This window comes from Cajanus cajan, chromosome 6, assembly GCF_000230855.2.
Source record: "Cajanus cajan strain Asha chromosome 6, NIPB_CcT2T_4, whole genome shotgun sequence".
Lineage (NCBI taxonomy): Eukaryota > Viridiplantae > Streptophyta > Magnoliopsida > Fabales > Fabaceae > Cajanus > Cajanus cajan.
The window spans coordinates 54,962,872-54,981,006 of record NC_138522.1 but is presented as its reverse complement, the minus strand read 5'-3'; the positions used below and the strand labels follow the sequence as shown (position 1 = coordinate 54,981,006).

At 28.6% G+C, this 18,135-nt stretch overlaps 2 protein-coding genes across 2 annotated transcripts; both read right to left on the bottom strand.

The window, feature by feature from the left end:
* Window positions 1–3,391: 3,391 nt before the first annotated feature.
* Window positions 3,392–4,904, bottom strand: LOC109813974 (short chain aldehyde dehydrogenase 1). The gene is made up of 3 exons (XM_029274489.2): window positions 4,800–4,904; window positions 4,333–4,713; window positions 3,392–4,045 (listed from the first exon to the last, which is right to left on the bottom strand). The coding sequence occupies exons 1-3, from the start codon at window positions 4,817–4,819 to the stop codon at window positions 3,622–3,624; spliced, it is 825 nt and encodes a 274-aa protein (XP_029130322.1). The 5' UTR covers window positions 4,820–4,904; the 3' UTR covers window positions 3,392–3,621.
* An 8,659-nt stretch (window positions 4,905–13,563) lies between these two features.
* LOC109813975 (secoisolariciresinol dehydrogenase) lies at window positions 13,564–15,763 on the bottom strand. The gene is made up of 4 exons (XM_029274486.2): window positions 15,676–15,763; window positions 15,514–15,554; window positions 14,330–14,670; window positions 13,564–14,228 (listed from the first exon to the last, which is right to left on the bottom strand). The coding sequence occupies exons 2-4, from the start codon at window positions 15,543–15,545 to the stop codon at window positions 13,780–13,782; spliced, it is 822 nt and encodes a 273-aa protein (XP_029130319.1). The 5' UTR covers window positions 15,546–15,554; window positions 15,676–15,763; the 3' UTR covers window positions 13,564–13,779.
* Between the last annotated feature and the right edge of the window lie 2,372 nt (window positions 15,764–18,135).

The window sequence follows — 18,135 nt, the reverse complement described above, 5'->3', positions numbered from 1 at the left end:
GAAATTTTTCGCAAAAAATTTTGCAGGAATATTTTTTACGAAAAAAATTAAAGAAATTACTATAAATTCTATTAATAATTCTTCAACTTTCAAATGCTCACAATGAATTCATCCGAAACATTTGTTTCCATGTCTCCAACATGTGATACATAATCTTTTAAATTATAAGATTGTAGATTATAAGTCTAACAATCAACCATACAAATTAACTTACAAGGTAAGTGTTGCCCCAACATATATTCTCTTTAATTGTTTTATTTTCAATCGATGTGGGACTTGAAATTTTTTTAAAATATTAAACTTATAAATTTAAATATTTTTTTTTATTTTTCCTGCGGATAAAAATTTGCAGGAAAATCCGCAAGAAAAATTACCTGCAAAATTTTTCTACCATTTAGTAAACATTACTTGCAAATTTATTTTTGCAAGAAAATCTGCAAGAAACAAAATAAAATTCTTACAATATTTTTTGCAAATTTTTACAATGGAAATTTTTTTTATGATCATTAAAATTGTAGCAAAATTTGTAAGAAATATCTGTAAATTATTTTTTACAAATAAATTCGCAAAAAATTTCTGTGAATATTTTTTTTTGTAAGAAAATTCGTAAAAAATTTCTGCAAATATTTTTTTGCAGAAAAATGACACTTTTCTAATAGTGAAAAGAACATCTGAATAAAAAAATAATCTTGAAAAGTTTTACAGTGGAAAAAAAAATATTTTATCCTTAACTTAATCATGCAACACCCTCTACAGATTAACTTGATAATAACTTCATAAATGTGAATTACGAGCATTGCGATTTATTAATTAGGAGTTTTTTTTCCCAATATATATATATATAACTGTTTCTAAAAATGATTCTTAAAAATACCGTCACTAAAACTATTAGTATTCATTTTTTTTTCTATAATTTTTTTTGAAGTACTTAGTTTGTATTTGATATTTTAAATTTTATTTGCTTAAAATCATAAAATGAACGAAAAAGAATGTCATAAAGGAAAATGAAAGTGGAAGTAATAATTAATTAGGTTGGTTAAAATTTCTTCCATTCTCATATCAACTAAAAGATGCACATCATGAACAGTTATAGAGGCGATGATAGTACGTAATGGTCTCATAAACTAAATGTTTATAATTAAGTTTGAATTTTAATTATTAATTATTTTTTATTTATAATTTAAAAGTTATTATTAATAATGTTTATTTTAAGAAATTTCTTATTTTAAATGTTATATATATATATATATATATATATTATTTTTTTGTTGTTGTAATAATATTGTAACCAACATTTTCATAAATATACTCTAAATCAACGAGCATTCAAATGATCTGTACAATTTTTTTGTGAATGATTTGAAATTTTACACAAATATCTTAAATAGTTAAATTTAACAATGTTTTGTTATTATATTTTTCCAGAAAATTATACAGAAATATCATTAGACTTTTTATGATGATTGTTCATCTTCCAATGAAAGTGAATTTTTATATTCATTTGATAAGAAAAAAATAAAAATTATATATATTTTATCATTCTTTATATCCAAACTTTATTATTTTGTAATATTTTTCATTGACTCTTGTGACTTTGAATGTTTGTATAGGTAATCCTTTTAAATCCTATAAAGTTATAACCCCTTTAAAATCTTATAATTTTTCGTGATATAAATTTATTAAAATTTAAACTATATAATTCAGATTGTAAAAGTCTTAAAAAAAATTCAATAAGTCATTATATATTTATATGTAATTTAAAATTTATAAGATTTTTTTCATGTAAAAAACTTATCCTTTAAAATCTTATCCCAATATACCTCCTTAAATGCAATTCCTTCTATACTTTTAGTAATTTTTTTTAATGAGATTTGTAATTTTACTTTTATGATATGTGTTGATATTTAATACAAAGTTTTTTTTTATATTATATTATATATATATATATATTAAAACTTAAATCTTATAATTAATAATAGTAGCAAAAGTATATAGTAATCAAATACATTTAAATTTTGTAAAAAAAAAAAGTCTAAGATAATTTCTAATTATTCTTTTTTGTCATTGTTGTATTTCTTGTACAGTGGACAAAATTAATGGGTACGTCTGTTTGTTGTCCGCATTAAATACTCCACTAATAATATCATTCTCATATTAATTATATCTGCGTACCACTTCATTAACCATTCACGTTGCCCATCACTCACATTGACAAATTTTTCGTCCATGTTATAGACATGTCGCTCCATATATAATTGTATTCTTTCCTAAAACCAACTAGGTAATTAATTATAGAAATAAGATATATATAGACATCAATGACATGTTAAGGTTGGATATAAATTTTTTACTCAAGCTAGAGCATATATAATTTAGATTTATCCCGGACAACATATATACGTGGTCATAATGTAAAATCTAATTATAAACTGTTATTTATATATATATATATATATATTGGTATGCGGTGGTTAAATTTTACAATAATTTTTTAACATGTAATTGTCATTTATTTATTTATTTTTATATTGATAGTACATATATATACATAAAAACTAAATTACAACACACCATCACTAAAAAAATAGTAAATCAGTATAATTTTCTCTAACAAAAAATAAACTTATTAATATACGTATTACAAATTAACGTTAAAAATGTGATATATATCATATTAATAAATTAATATCTCTATTAGTGTATACAATTTTTTATATAGTATATTATTATATTATAATACATCATATTACTAGTAAAACTGATAGCATCTATATGAATTTATTTTTTAAAAAACAAAACTATATTAATAAAAATAATTTCATCGTTAATGCATGCATTTTTTAATATATATATATATATATATATATATATATACTCTTACTAATGTTACTATTTCATTTGGATATGTGATTACACATAAATATTTCAACATCATCAACATTTTTTTAATCATTTTAATGATATACAATATTTATTTATTTATCAATGATTAATTTTTGTCTGAAGATTTGATCGATCATTTTTATTAAAGTTTTCTTTTTAGTTATTTTTCATTCATAAAATTGAAATTTACAATTTGTATTACTTATGATATAATGAGTATATGTTTGTTTTTTCTCCGCCACATTCTGTTTCTAAGTGTTAAATAGGATGGAGCGATATATATATCCCAGCATCATTTCCCAATTTATTTAACTAGAGCACTAGTTATAGGGGAATGCTCCGGTACCCTCTTATTTGAAGGGGTTTTGGTGCCCCTCAGTACAAAAGTTGGGTTTTTAGGGATAATAAGGTAAATTGATAAATTGATCAATTTACCTTATTGCCCCTAAAAACCCAACTTTTGTACTGAGGGGCACCAAAACCCCTTCAAATAAGAGGGCACCGGAGCAATAGCCCTAGTTATACACCAAAAGAACTCACATTTAAACTTAGCTGGTACTAGAGTGAAAGTGTGATGAGCATTATTCCATCCTCATGGACCGAGTAGGAAAAACCAGAAACACAGAGAAAATAGCTAGATAGGGTATGTAGGTAGGTTAATTATTTGAGCATATAGAAGTGGGCAGAAAAAGCAGGAATGGATACACTCATCTCATGCATACACCATATACATGATGATCAAGCATGGTTGTTGTTGACGAGAGCGGAAATAAAGGACATATTGGTGGTGCTGTAACCCCCGTCCAACACCAAGTTAACTCCACTCACGAACTTGGCCTCGTCGCTGCACAAATAAAGCGCCGCACGCGCTATGTCCTCCACCTCAAGAACACTCCCTTTCAACACCGCAATCTTGCACAGCACTTCCTGCGTCTCCTTCTTGTTCATCTTCAGCGCGTTGTTCAGCATCGGAGTGGGAACGCCACCTGGACAAACGCAATTCACTCTGATCCCATGCTCCCCCAGTTCCACGCACAGGTTCTTCATCAGCCCCACCACCGCGTGCTTCGAAGCCGCGTAAGCATGCGTCGTCTGGCCCCCCAGGATCGAGGCAACGCTCGAAGTGAAGAGAATCACCCCACTCTTCGCCGGGATCATAACCCTTGCAATACGATTCAACCAAACTTTAATTCACCGTTTATTTTCCTTAGCTTACCACTACCTGACATATCTATTCCAGACATGTCATACTCATATTGATTATAATCATTTATATATATGTTACATCAACTCAATATATTATGTTAATAATGAATGTGTTACAATATTAATTAACTAACTAAAACATAAATTTAAATTAATGAGATGATAAAATATGTAATTCAAAATACTTAATTTTAAATTTAATTGATCGAGTTTGATTAGTTGATGAGTGGTGAAGAGGCGAACCTAGCAGCGTGCTTGGCGCCCAAGAAAGCACCGTAGACGTTAACGTCGAAAACCCTTTTGAAGGCGTCGTTGTTAGAAGTGGCTATGGAGCGGTTTGGGTCTCCCGAGATGCCGGCATTGTTGTACATTATGTGGAGGTTTCCGTAGTTGGAGACGGCCACATCGACCAAGTTTTCGACGTCGGAGTCGCTGGTTACGTCGCAATGGACGTAGTGAATGGGTGTGTTTGCGCCGAGGCTTTTGCAGAGGGAGTGCCCTAACTCGTCTTGCACGTCACCGATGATTACCTTGGCGCCGTGTTCGACAAACAGTTTGGCGGTGGCGGCACCAATACCGCTGGCTCCTCCCGTTATTATCGCCACTTTGCCTTCAAGCCTGCAACTGCAAGATTATTATGATTTATGAGGGATTAGTTTCTCTAAACACGTATGTTAATAAGAAATTAAGAAATCAGTCTCCGTAATTACCTTTTGGCAATTGGATCCATACTATAAGACCAACACTATTGAACCACCTAAGACATTTAAGGTTGATATTCCAAATGTGTGGAAACTTAATTTATAATGGTTTAGTGACCAAATGTCAGAGCAGTTAGTTAAATGAAGCCCACCGACCATGATGATCAAACAACTACTCTCATTCAATGCCGCCTAGTGTCAACTAAACTACAGCATAAGCTAAGGATATATATACATTTGTTTTCTTTTCTGATTCATTTTCACCTTTCTCTTTCTTTTTTTATCGCATAATTTATCATATTTCGCATTTTTTTTCATCCCTTTTCTTTTATTTTCATGTCCTTTTTATCTACCCCATTAAACCATCCTAAAATGAAATGGACGTTCCATCATTTTCCTTGTAGTAATGCTATCAAGTATCAACACTATGACACAATATTTTATTATTAATTTAAATATGTTAAAACTTGTTTAAACATAAATAAGATTCATTAAATAAAAAATGAAATTTGTATCGTATCATAATTTTTCTTTAATCCTACTTAACATTAACAGGTGTGTTGAAATTTCTACTAAAATAGTGTATTATTAATAATTTATGCTTTAAATATATAATGGATTTTAAAATAACACTCTATTATTCATTATTTTAATGTTAAAATTAACTTACATCTCGCGCTTAAAATTTACAATCATGAATTTCTTACATATTTTTTATTTATTTACCTGACACATTTCTCTATTTTTAACTTTTTTTTAATTATTAATCTTGTTTATTATTTTCTATCTCTTCTCTATTATACTACTATCTCCCTCTGCTCTGATGATGCCAACATCACTTTTATAGAAGGGATAAATTCTATTTTCAAAATATTTTTTATAATAAATTTTGCAATTTAAGAGAGATATATAGGAAGAAAAAAAAAGTGAAATAAGATATATAAAATAATGAAGAGAGGAGCAAAACTTAAGTTATATAGAATAGAATTTAACTTCAGAATATCTTATTGTGAGCCACCACCGTGGGGGCTAGGTAGACTGCATAATTGAAATTGAAAATTGATGATGTTTTAATCACAAGGCTGTTGATCGAGCGAGACCATCGGCAAAGATTGGAAAACAATTATATTTGGTTCTTCATTTATATATTTGTCACTACTACATCAAGGACATATTCGGTTGCTTCAGAGTTTTTTTTGACAGTTGAATAAGATATAGTGTTTACTATGATTTTCATAATTTATTAATGTAAGAGTTAATTAAAGTGACAAAAATATTAGAGAATAATTTAAAATTGAGTTTGCGATTTGTAAGCAACGTGACAAGCTTGAAGACATTGGAAAATATGTTTTGTTAAAAATAAAGCCAAAAATATCATGGCCTTAAAAATAATTTATTTTTAAAAAATTGCAACTTCTTAAAAATATTTTAAAAGAATTAATCAGGTGATAAACAGAATAATTGAAAATATAGTTTTAATAAATTATATAACTGCACGTATGAAAAAATTATAGTTATTTTAGTAATATATTATTTGATATCTTAAATTATTAATTAATATAGTTAAATTACATAATAAAAAATTATTCATCAATCGTTTACTGTGGATATTAAAATTTAATTAAAAAAAAAAAAATTAAAACCCTAAACAATTTAAAAGAAATTTAATTACAAAAGATAGAGACATTGAGTAAAACCAACCTTTCATAATATTTTTAATAAAAAATAATTTTGTTTAGATAATAAAAATAATTTTGTATATGTATATGTACATATGTATGTGAATATTTTTAAAATATTTAAGAACTTTCATACTTAGAATCAATTTTTCTTAAAGAAAGATAATTTTTTTAATTATATAACAAACACTTTTATTCACCACGAAGCTAATTTTGAAAGAAAAAAGTAGCAACTGTTCTGCAAACTTATTTTTGTTGCTGGTATATATCGTAACTGTATTATGCATGGCTTCAACCAAATTGGAAATGAGTCTCGCGCAATATCTCATTCAATAATTGTTTCCACTATAATATATATATATATATATATATATATATATATATATATATATATATATATATATATATTATCATTTAGAAAGATAAAAAGACAAAGCAACTTACACATAAGGATGAGGATAAGTGCATGTCCCACCCAACGAAAATGTCCTTTGAAGAAGAACCCTTCTTTACAACCAGTTTGCACATTTATTTTCTTGTCTGTTAGAATGAATGAGATAGTTGTCAAGATTTGACCATGAAGAGTGAAGCTGATTTATGACTAAAAATTACGTATGCAAAGTAAATATTGAGACTTTTTGTATATATATATATATATTTTATATAAAAACATTTTTAATAAATTAAACATTTTTTTTATATTTTTATTCTTATAATATTTTTAATCTAAACTTCTATTTTAAAATTAATAAGCCGTTTTTTTTTTATTCTTTTTAATAAAATTAATTTCTATCTATTTTTTAAATAATTATTTTTCCTACAAATACTTATTTTAAAAATATTTATATTTAAATTTAAACAAATGTATCAATTTACTATATAAAAAAAATTATCATATAGTAATATATTTCTTATATAATAACATAATATTTTCACTAAAAATTATTTTTTATCTATATTATAGATAAAATATATGCTAATATATTATTAAAAAATATAAATATAAATTATAATAATTATATATATATATATATATATATATATTATTAAATTTCATTCAAAGTTAATATTAAAATTATGTATAATTATATATATATATATTATTTGTCACTCTATATAATTTTTTTTATATTTTTAAGTGATGGTACTTATTCAACAAACAATTGTAAAGCTGTCATGGAGTTAGTTTCACAAATAACTTTCGTAAAGCCTACATGAAAGAATGACAATGACGCTGTCCAGGAGAATTATCACGCTTTAGAACCCCAAAGTTATATAACTTTTGTTTAGCTATAATATAGTATTATTACTGAATACTGACTATCTATCTCCGGGAACCTATATACCTTATACTACATTGTAATTAACTACCGCTTCCATCTCGATGAAAACTGACATGGATGGTTCTAATTCCATACAGATTATCTTGCATGCATGTTTCCAAGGAAATTAAATTAAACAAATGCAAAATGAAACGTATAAATCCTTCATCTGATGGAAAATATTTCTTAAACACTCAATTTGCTAATCATCAATGATTAATGATATTTAGATACTCATTTTTATTTAAACACCATATCTTCTTATTTTTCTTTTCTAATTTCTTTTTATCATGTCTTATCACATATTGTATTTATACTATTTTTTCTCTCATTATGTGTTAACATACTGGATGTTTAAAAATCATAGTTTATGCTAATATTATGCTCTTAGAAAACATAAAAAAAAAAAAAAAAAAAAAAGTAGGAGACGTAATGGATTTATGATAGTCGTCTCAACCCTCGACCTCTGCTTCCATTTACCTAACAATGCATACTTGATAGCTTTTAAATTTTCTCCCATTTACTCATCCTCTGATTCTTCTTTTTTAAATATATTTATAATTATTTTGTTAATTAGTATAATTTCATAAATTTTATCTTTTAATTTTATATTTAAAAATATTTTATTTTATTTTATTTATCTATAAACATGGTTTATATAGTGTCCTAAAACAAATAACTAAAAATTAAATTGTACTTGTGATTTGTATGTAATATTTTTTTATAGTGAAGTTAAAAATGGAAACAAAGTAGTTCAAAAGAGAAGATAAAATTAATGAACTTTAAGAAAACAATGTTAGCACTAAAGGACAGTATTTACCATTCTAGCTAGTGAGATCCCTCTTTATCTTTCTCACCGTCATTTACTTTCACCTTGACAATTTCTTAGGCTATTATTAGCTCCAACAAGAATGTGAAGGTAATTAAACGGAAGAAAACTTATAGGGCTGGCCCTAAGAAAACTTATAGGATTGACTCTAGGTTTTTGTGAACTTGTTGACTTTGTAAGCTTTTTTGTAAGTGAACTTTTTACTCATGTGAGCCGTTTTGTTTTGCTTCACGTGGGTTAGAACTTTAGAAGGTGAGGTGAGTTTATCTGACAAGTCTAAAAAAAAGTGACAATAATTTAGTTAAAATTTATTAAAAATTACAAAATTATTAGAGAAATTGAATAAGAAATTTCATTTAAAATTTTTTGTAGGTTTTAATCAATTTTTATCGATAATAGAAATTATTTAAAGGAATATTTTAATAAAATTATATAAAAAATAATATTTTTTATCGTTGTTCTTAATATATATTCAATATATATTTAAAATTTTTACACTAAAATCATGTCATTTTGAGATGAAGGGAGAATCTCCTTATAAATTTATATTTTACATATTGTAGATGGTAAATACTCTTTTTTTTAATTAACATATTTATCCCGTAACATATTTCTTGTTATTATTTTGAAATAGTCCTATGGGACTTTTATATGTAATTTTTTTTTTGTATTGTACCTACACAAGAGTACATGCGTAATTTTATTGTTCTGTATGCACTCCTAATTTTTAGTTACCAAGTCTCCATTATTCAAGTCATCGACTAGAATCCTTCCTATTGTTGTCCTCGATTGTATTTATCTGAAAAGATAAATATCTTCGGTCCTACTTGTCTGAGAGGAAAAAGGAGTATACTTATGAAACTCATTCCAACATTCAAGTCTTTGATCTCAATTAGGTCAATGCAATTAATACAAAAATAAATATCTTTTCCTTCTTTCTTTAATACGTCACTATTTATATTAACCGCACATTGGAACCTTCTCAACCCCAAATGGAACAAATTAAACATCAATGATGGACATGTTGCTCCCATTCACCACTAGAATTCACATAATTGGAAACAACCTTTCTATGTTTCCTCCCTCGCAACTACACACTAAGAGTAATTTTTGCCAGCCTCGATCGACACATTTGGGATCCAAAAATACAACCAAAAGAAGACGTGAGTGCCATATCCAACTCTCCAGATCAAATTCCGCTTCACCAAACCCCCAAACATTACAAACCCATCTCCACATATTGGAAGTTTAACGTTTAACAGAGAAAGTAGGCAAAACATCATTGGCATATTTATATTTAGCCTTGAGAATTTGAACCCATAACTTGTTTGGTTGAGTGCAAATCTCCCAGCAATTTTTTATCATGACCAAATCATTCATACCGAGAACTCTTAATATTAAGACCACTTTCCATACGAGGTTTACATTAATCTTGCAAGGCTACTGCATGAATCTTCTTCTGGTCATCATTATCACCCCACAAAGTTTGTCCATCTTATCACATAATTCTCGAGGCAAATATACCGATTGCATTAAAGAGAGATCTTTTGCCCTCCAATCACTAAGCCTTTGATTTACTTTCTCAAGAACCCCCTTATACTTCCTTCGTTTTTTTGTTTTTTATTTTTTACGTTTAAAGTTTATGCACAGAAATTAAGAAAATGATTGATATTTTAATTTTTTAAAGTATTTATTACTTATTTTCCTGTTATACCTTTTAAGTGATTGGAGAAAAAATAGATACATTAAAAATGAATAAATACATTATTCAATAAACATTTATTAATTATAAAGGACAAAAATGAAAAATAAAATTAATAAATTATTGATTTTAAAAAAGTGATAATAAAAAAAGAAAAAAAATAGTATCAAAACTACTATAAAAAAAAAAGAAGGAAATACATAGACTTGCTCACCCTCTAATGCTGAATAGGGACTCTAAGGTATTTTCCCAAATTATAAATACTTTGAAAACCAAATTGATTACTAATCTCCGCATGTACTCCCCAAGAAACATTTTTTGAAAAAAAAATTCTTGCCTTTTCTTTACTGACCTTTTGACCAAAGCTGTTGCAAAATAGATCCAAGCAAGCTTGAATGACCACTACTTGATCTAAGGAGGCTTCAGCGAAAAGAATTAGATCATCTAATGCAAGATGAAATGCAAGATGAGAAAGAGAAGGATCGGATCTCCCCTTGAAAAATTTTTTTATTGGCTTCCAGAGGTTATAAGACAGTCAATTCAATAAGGTTGAATAATCTTTCCAAACAGAGTTCAAACAAATAGAATGAGAGGGAATTACTTTGCCTAATCTCTCTTGAAGGTTGAAACTCAATTAGAACTTCCTCATTCCACAACATGCGCATCGTGGGTGTAGATATACATTTCCAAACCAAGTTAACAAAAAAATTTGGGAAGTTAATATCTTGAAGAGTCTCCTTAACAAATTTCCAACTCAAGCAATCATACGCTTTTTCATGATCAATTAACTTTTAACATCATCCATCCTTTCTTACCTTACCTTATTTTGAGTTTCATTAAATGGATTACCCTGAGTGATAATAATATTTTTTAGGATAAAATGACTTAATACTCTTAATTTAATAATGACTTCATAGGTTGTGATGTAATCTAATTTAAGATTAAAATATACTCAATGGTTTTCATTATTTTCTAAGAAAAATCATCATCAATCCAAGTTGTGATATGAGTGGGACAAATTATGTCTGAAAAATTGTTTATCCTTAAGATGTACGTTTTCATTCCTATTTCTTCTTTTATCCTTGAAAGATGCATTCCCATTTCCTTTTATTCAAATGTGTTTTAGACTTCTAGTATAGTTGTAAAGTTGGAAAATGAACTATATATTCTTTTTCATACGGCGGGTATTCTTTCCCTTAAATACTTTCTTATATATGGCTCAAGTTTTCAACATTGAAAACGCCATAACGATTAAAGTCAAATTTACGTAAATAAAGTCGCCATTGTGGGTGGGCCTTTAGATTCTCTATTATAAAGTCATTAACAACCACGTTGTTCAGTTTAAAGCAAATTTGGCATATAGGTGACAGAATTCGCAATGAAAGGATACTCGAAATTAAAGATATAATTGAAGTTAGAAATTAAAGGATGTCGGTCGCGTGTTACATACATACTGGTATATATTGAAAAGAAGTGCAATGTATTAACAAGAAAATTAAATGTAAATATTTTTTGATTAATTTGAACACTCAAATATTTCAAACACTTCAATGTCATTTTACATTTCTCTATTTCATTATTCTTGTCAAATCGTTGCGGAACAAAATTTTGATGTCAAAATATGAGGAAGAGGACAAAAAGGAGTCTTCAATGAGAAATATGGGTTCAAGATGGTGGAAAAACTTGGGTGAAATAAAGAAAAGTAGAGTTAATAATGAGTGGTTTGAGAAGAATTAAAAAAAATTAAAAAAAAAGTATGGGAAATGGGCCAGATATTGAAACTCTATTTTGGAGTGATACCGCAAATAGTTGAATTCCATTAAAAAAATATGCTTCCTATATCTTATATAACTTATTTAATATTCTCCTTTAAAATATTTATCCGTTCATCTATTTATCATTTTTTTTTTAAAAAAAATCCGATTTATCTATTTGACAAATCAATAATAAATGATAAGTTGTGAAGATGAGAGATGAAAGAGAAGTTAGGAATACATAGAACTATTAAAGTGGATTAAAATTTGTGAGCCAATCCAGCCCACCACGGATTTGAGTCGAGTTGAGTTAGAAAATTTTGGTCCATTTCAATTATAAGAAAAATTTGGTCCGACTTACCACGAGTCAACTCGTGGTGAGCTAGGTTGGCTCACTTGATGTATTTTTTATTATTTTATTTTATTTTTTATGCTCCCAAATGTTTATTTATATGATTGTACATTTATATCATTAACTAAATTTTGTACATACTAATTGTGAATTATGATAATTAGTATTAATTTGATATTATTTATCAATATTTTATATAATAACTTTGATTTTATAAGTTATTTATGGATGATATTTAATTTTTTTTTTAACGTTTTATTTGTCATATTTGTTAACATGGTTGTAATTCTAAAATATAAGATTATAATATATATTTTTTATAATGTTCAATAATTTTTTTGTTTTTTGTTTTACTTTTTTTATTTAAGTGTATCAATCCGTTTAACTCACTAACCCATGGTGAATCAGGTCGGATTGATTTTATTTTAAGTTCACCTAAAGTGAACAGAACTGAATTGACCTACTTATAACTTAACCTGTAATGGATTGGACCGGACAGGGTTACCTACTTTGACGGCTATAGGTATAATGATATACAAGGCAAGATCCTTTGAAAAAAAAATATTTGGCAATCCAGTTGTCCTATATGAGGAGAGGTATTAGAAAGTTCGAATCACTTGTATTTTAGAATGCAGTTGGCATAATATAGTGGTCGTTGGAGAGAATCCACAAGTTCGATTAAAAACTGTTTGGAGTTTGGACACTTTTCCTCGGTTAGACCTAGGGCTAGGGGCCGTCCAACATGCAAAGAAAAAACAAGGAATCGGTGGTAGGTGACATGGTCGCAATCATTTGGACAATTTGGCTGGATTTGGATATTAATCAATTGTTCTTCTTCTTAAAGAGAAAAGAGAAGAGACATAGACAAGTATATGGAATTGGTAAAATTAAATTCTTGATCTTGGTTGAAGGCAGAAAAATATTCCATTTTTAATTACTCTTTACTGTTTTGGTTTACAACCCCGATGATAGGTTGAACTTTAACTATTCGGATTTCTGAGTATATATATATATATATATATATATATGAGTGACATTGGTCGCGTGAGAGTAACAGTATAATTCTCTAAAATTAAGATACAATTCAATATGATCAGAACACTGGGAAAGGGAATTGATATAATGGATCAAACTATTTTGTCATAGTAATCCATGTTAAAAGTGTATACAACAAACTTATATTTTGCAGCAATAATATCTTTATTCAGCGGCTGATACAAGCTAGAGAAGAATTAAGCTTAAGCACGCAAGTAACAACAGAACATTCTCCGACGAAAGCCCTACAAGAGCCCTTTTTATTGTAATTTTCATACACTACTCATGCATGTCAATTACTCTCATAGTACAAAAATCACGACTGTGGGTACTGAAACATGTGAAAGGAAGGATTGACAATGCTGAAGCCTCCATCTATGAGCAAATTATGGCCACTGACGTACCTAGAATCATCACTAGCAAAGTAAAGTGCGGCATTAGCCACATCATCCGTTTTAAGGGTGACACCCTTGAGATTAGCGAGCGAGCTCATGATACTCTCCAGCCCCTCATCATCGGCTCCAACGAACTTGGTGGCCAAGGGAGTAGCAAGAGCGTAAGGTGACAAACAATTCACCCTTATTCCGAACTGTCCAAGCTCAACCGCTGCATTTTTAGTTAGACCAACCACCGCATGCTTAGCGCAACAATACGCATGCGAGGCTGCACCACCAACGTAAGAGCTTATGCTAGCCGTAGAGATAATGCTACCACTGCGTGATGGGATCATCGCCTGCGCCGCGTGCTTCATCCCTAGGAAAACACCTGTTACCTTGGAACCACACATCAGATATATATATATATACCACACAATGATACAATGATACAATCCAACATCCATATGGGTAAGGATGCGTTATTGTTACCTGTGACATTGACGCTGAGTACACGTTCAAAATCAGCTTTTTCGTTGTCAATGATTCGGTGCTTGTTGGGATCAACTATGCCAGCGTTGTTGAACATGATGTCTAGTTTCCCATAGGTTTCTACAGCTTTGTCCACAGCATTTTTGACTTGGTTTTCATCGGTGACATCACAATGGACGTAAGAACATGTTGATGGCCCAATGGACTGAACAACGGAATGGCCCAGTTCGTCTTGGATGTCAGCGATCACTACTTTCGCTCCGTGTTCGGCGAATACTTCCGCAGTGCGTTTTCCGATGCCACTAGCTCCTCCTGTTATCAGCGCAACTTTTCCTTCTAGCCTGCACAAATCAAAAGGATTCAAATACCACTTTGTCCTTCCATGTTCACAACAATTTTTGTTTCATATCCTATTCCTTTTCCGATTCCAAAATGACACCTAAACTAAACAAAATTAGAAGTACGAGGTAGTTACTTTTTAAATACGCGTGACTTTCAAATTAGGGAAAGGAACATATATAGTTGAAAAAATTGTAATCAAACCTCAACATCGTTTGAAAAATGAGAAGAATTGTGAATTTATAAAATAAACACATACTTTATTGATATGAGATATTTTCAGGCATTACAAAATCATAATTATAAAGACTTAGTTTCAAAATAAATAATATCATTCTAATATAATCATGTGTATGGAATACGTTATTAGTGCATTACCCCAAAAAAAACATAAAATAAGAAGTAGACATTTGTGTAGACAATATCATCAAAGTTTAATTTCAAAGTAATAATATCATATTAATGTACTCATGTATACACTCCAACAAACATAAAACACAAAGTAATTTCAATCCTTTGACAACTACATATAATTAGTTGTATATAAATTCAGAAACTAATTAATACGAAAAAAAACAAGAACAGAAACACTGAAGTAGTTAAGAAAGTATATAGTTTATTTTCAATACATTTTTATTTTTATTTTTTTATTTTATAAATATTTTGAGACCCAAAGTAAAAGCTACCGGTAAGCTAGAAAGGAGGCTGTATTTTACGATACTATTCATAAATATGAAGGTACAACACAAATATTAGAATTTACTAGGAAGAAATTTCACGTCCTGCTCGATTGTGTACATCATCAAATTCTGAATCTGAACTATTATTTGATCCTCGGAACGTACCTTCTGTTGAGTGCAGAGGTTGAACTTGCCATTGATACGACCTAAGAGAAAGAAAACAAAAAAGGATGGAAGGAATTAGTGTGATAGAATACGAAATTAGAGAAAAGCTTAATTAATAGCGAGTAGCAATGATGAGGTAGGCCAAAGTCGCTCATATTTTACTATTAGTTTTATTGGAGTCTACGCTCTGAAGCTTCTGATTTTATAAAAGACCCATAGAATAAGAAGCAAATTGAGTACATAAATGTTTATATAAACAATCCTGGTTACATCGCTTGTATATATAATTTCACTTCATGAGATTTGACGTCATGAGGAGTACTCAAGTTAATACGACAAGGTTAGCTCCGCTGCCGACTAGGAATAATCAAGTTGGAATCTTTTTTGTTGAGACGATCACTGCTTGCTTAATTTGAAATAATTGGAGTATATAGAATCAAAACCATATGATTAATTTTAAAAAGAAAAATTCCAGTGAAGATCGTTATTTTGATAAATACTGTCAAATTTTAATTTAAGGGTACGTTTGGCACGGGATAAATTTTTTAGGAATCATGATTATTGAAAATTATAAATTCTGAAAATTATGATTTTTAGAAATAATTAAAAGATGTTTAATTACTCATAAAAGTTTGTGAGAATACTTATATAAGATTTTCGGGAATTAAATATTTTTGTGTTTGGTTACATTATTATATTTCTAGAAATATAAATATTTTTTACAAAAATATTCTTTATTAAAATAAATTTATTAGATATATCTATTTATTTAAATTTTATTATAAATATGATATTAAACTATTTTTAAATAGTTAGAAACTTATAGTTAAAATTATTTAAATACAAAATTTAACATAAAAGCAAAGAAAAATGTTACATAATAATTAAGAAAGATAAAAATATATGTTTTATTTCATTGAAATAAATAAATTAAAAAGTTTTAACAAATAATATTAAATTATAGAAACAAAACAAACTTCATTAATATTATTAAAATTGACAAGGTCAAAAAATAATTAAATACAAGAAAGAGAGATAAATAAAGATATGGGAGGGGAGAGAGATGGAGAGGGAGAGAGAGGGAGAGAGAGGGAGAAAGAGAAATAAAAATGAGAAAGGGAGAAAGCAAGAGAGAGAGAGAGAGAGATGAAAAGGGAGAGAGGAAGAGAGGGGGAGCAAGAGTGAAAGAGAGGGAGAAAGAGAAATAGAAAGGGAGAGAGAGAGAGTGAGGGAGAGAGGAAGAGAGGGGGAGGGAGAGTGAGAGAGAGAGAGAGAAGGAGAAATAGAAAGAGTGAGAGAAATAAAGAGATTTTATGTTTTAAAAAATGTTATTGTGATCTTTTTATATATATTAAACTTTTTTTTTAATTCGAAAAAGTTGAATTTTCACCTCCTTTCATAAGAATATTTTTGTGAGAAAGTGTGATAAAAATGGTTTCTGGAAAACTACATTCCTAAGAATCTTTTTTTTAGTAGTCACTAAATATAGGAAGCTAAGATTCTCACTTTAAGAATTCAAAAAAATGTAAATATTTCACATACCAAATACTTTCTAAGGAGTTTTACAACAGGCATAGTGGAGTAGTGAAATGAAATTTAAAAAAAATATAGGTAATAATTGTTTTTTTACTAAAATAATAACTATCTATTATTAATTATAAAAATTAAAAGAAAATTGTTTATTTTTCATAAAATAGGTCTTTAAAAGGTATTTTGGTTTAGAAGTCTAATTTTGCATAGTAGAAGTTGGAAGCTAAATCTTGATACACTTCTAATATATTCATTAATTGTACATGTTGGATATTGGTATCTGGTACATTATTATCGATATGGATTCAACCTTGTTTAGACAAGGGTCCAACAGGTTAGGTTATGAGGAACATAATTAGTTTGTTGCATATATTTTTCTTTCTTTTCTTAACATGACCAAAATGGTGGTTAGGTAGATTGTAACTTTGTAAGTATTCAAAAGAAGATTTTTCTGCGACTGTCTAGAAGGAAAAAGGAAAATATTATGGGTAAATTAAGAGAAGATATGTCAGCCTAAAAGTTGTTACAGGTTTGGAAAAAAAAAATGTATCAACAACTTTAATTTTGCTCTTGTGGCAAAATGGATGTGGAGCATATTTTAGCAAAAGGAAAATCTTTGGAGGAAAGTGTATATGAAGGGTCGCATAATCTTAGTAGTACTTTTTTAGTATGGTGGATAGACTAAAGAAAAGTATGTGGCGATAAAAATCAACTAAAATGGTTTTATAACCTAGTGGCATGGAAATTAGGAGAGGGGACCAAGTTAAATTTTGAGTGGACAACTAGTTGGCAGGACAAATGCTTCGCTACCACCCTGCCTAGATTGTTTCTAAATCCAAAGCAACATGAGAGAATTGTAAATATGGGATGTTGGGTAGATGCAATTGGGTGTGGAATTTCAAATGGCTTAGAATATGGTTCGATTGGGAAAGTAATAAGAGGGAAATCTTGTAACAACTAAAATCTAGTGTAAATTTAGAAAAGGTGAAGATAAATGACTTTAGTGTGCTAGACCTACATGGACATTCTCGATCAAATCAGCACACAGATCTTTACATAATGGTGCAGTTTGGATTCCTAGAAGTCAGCTGG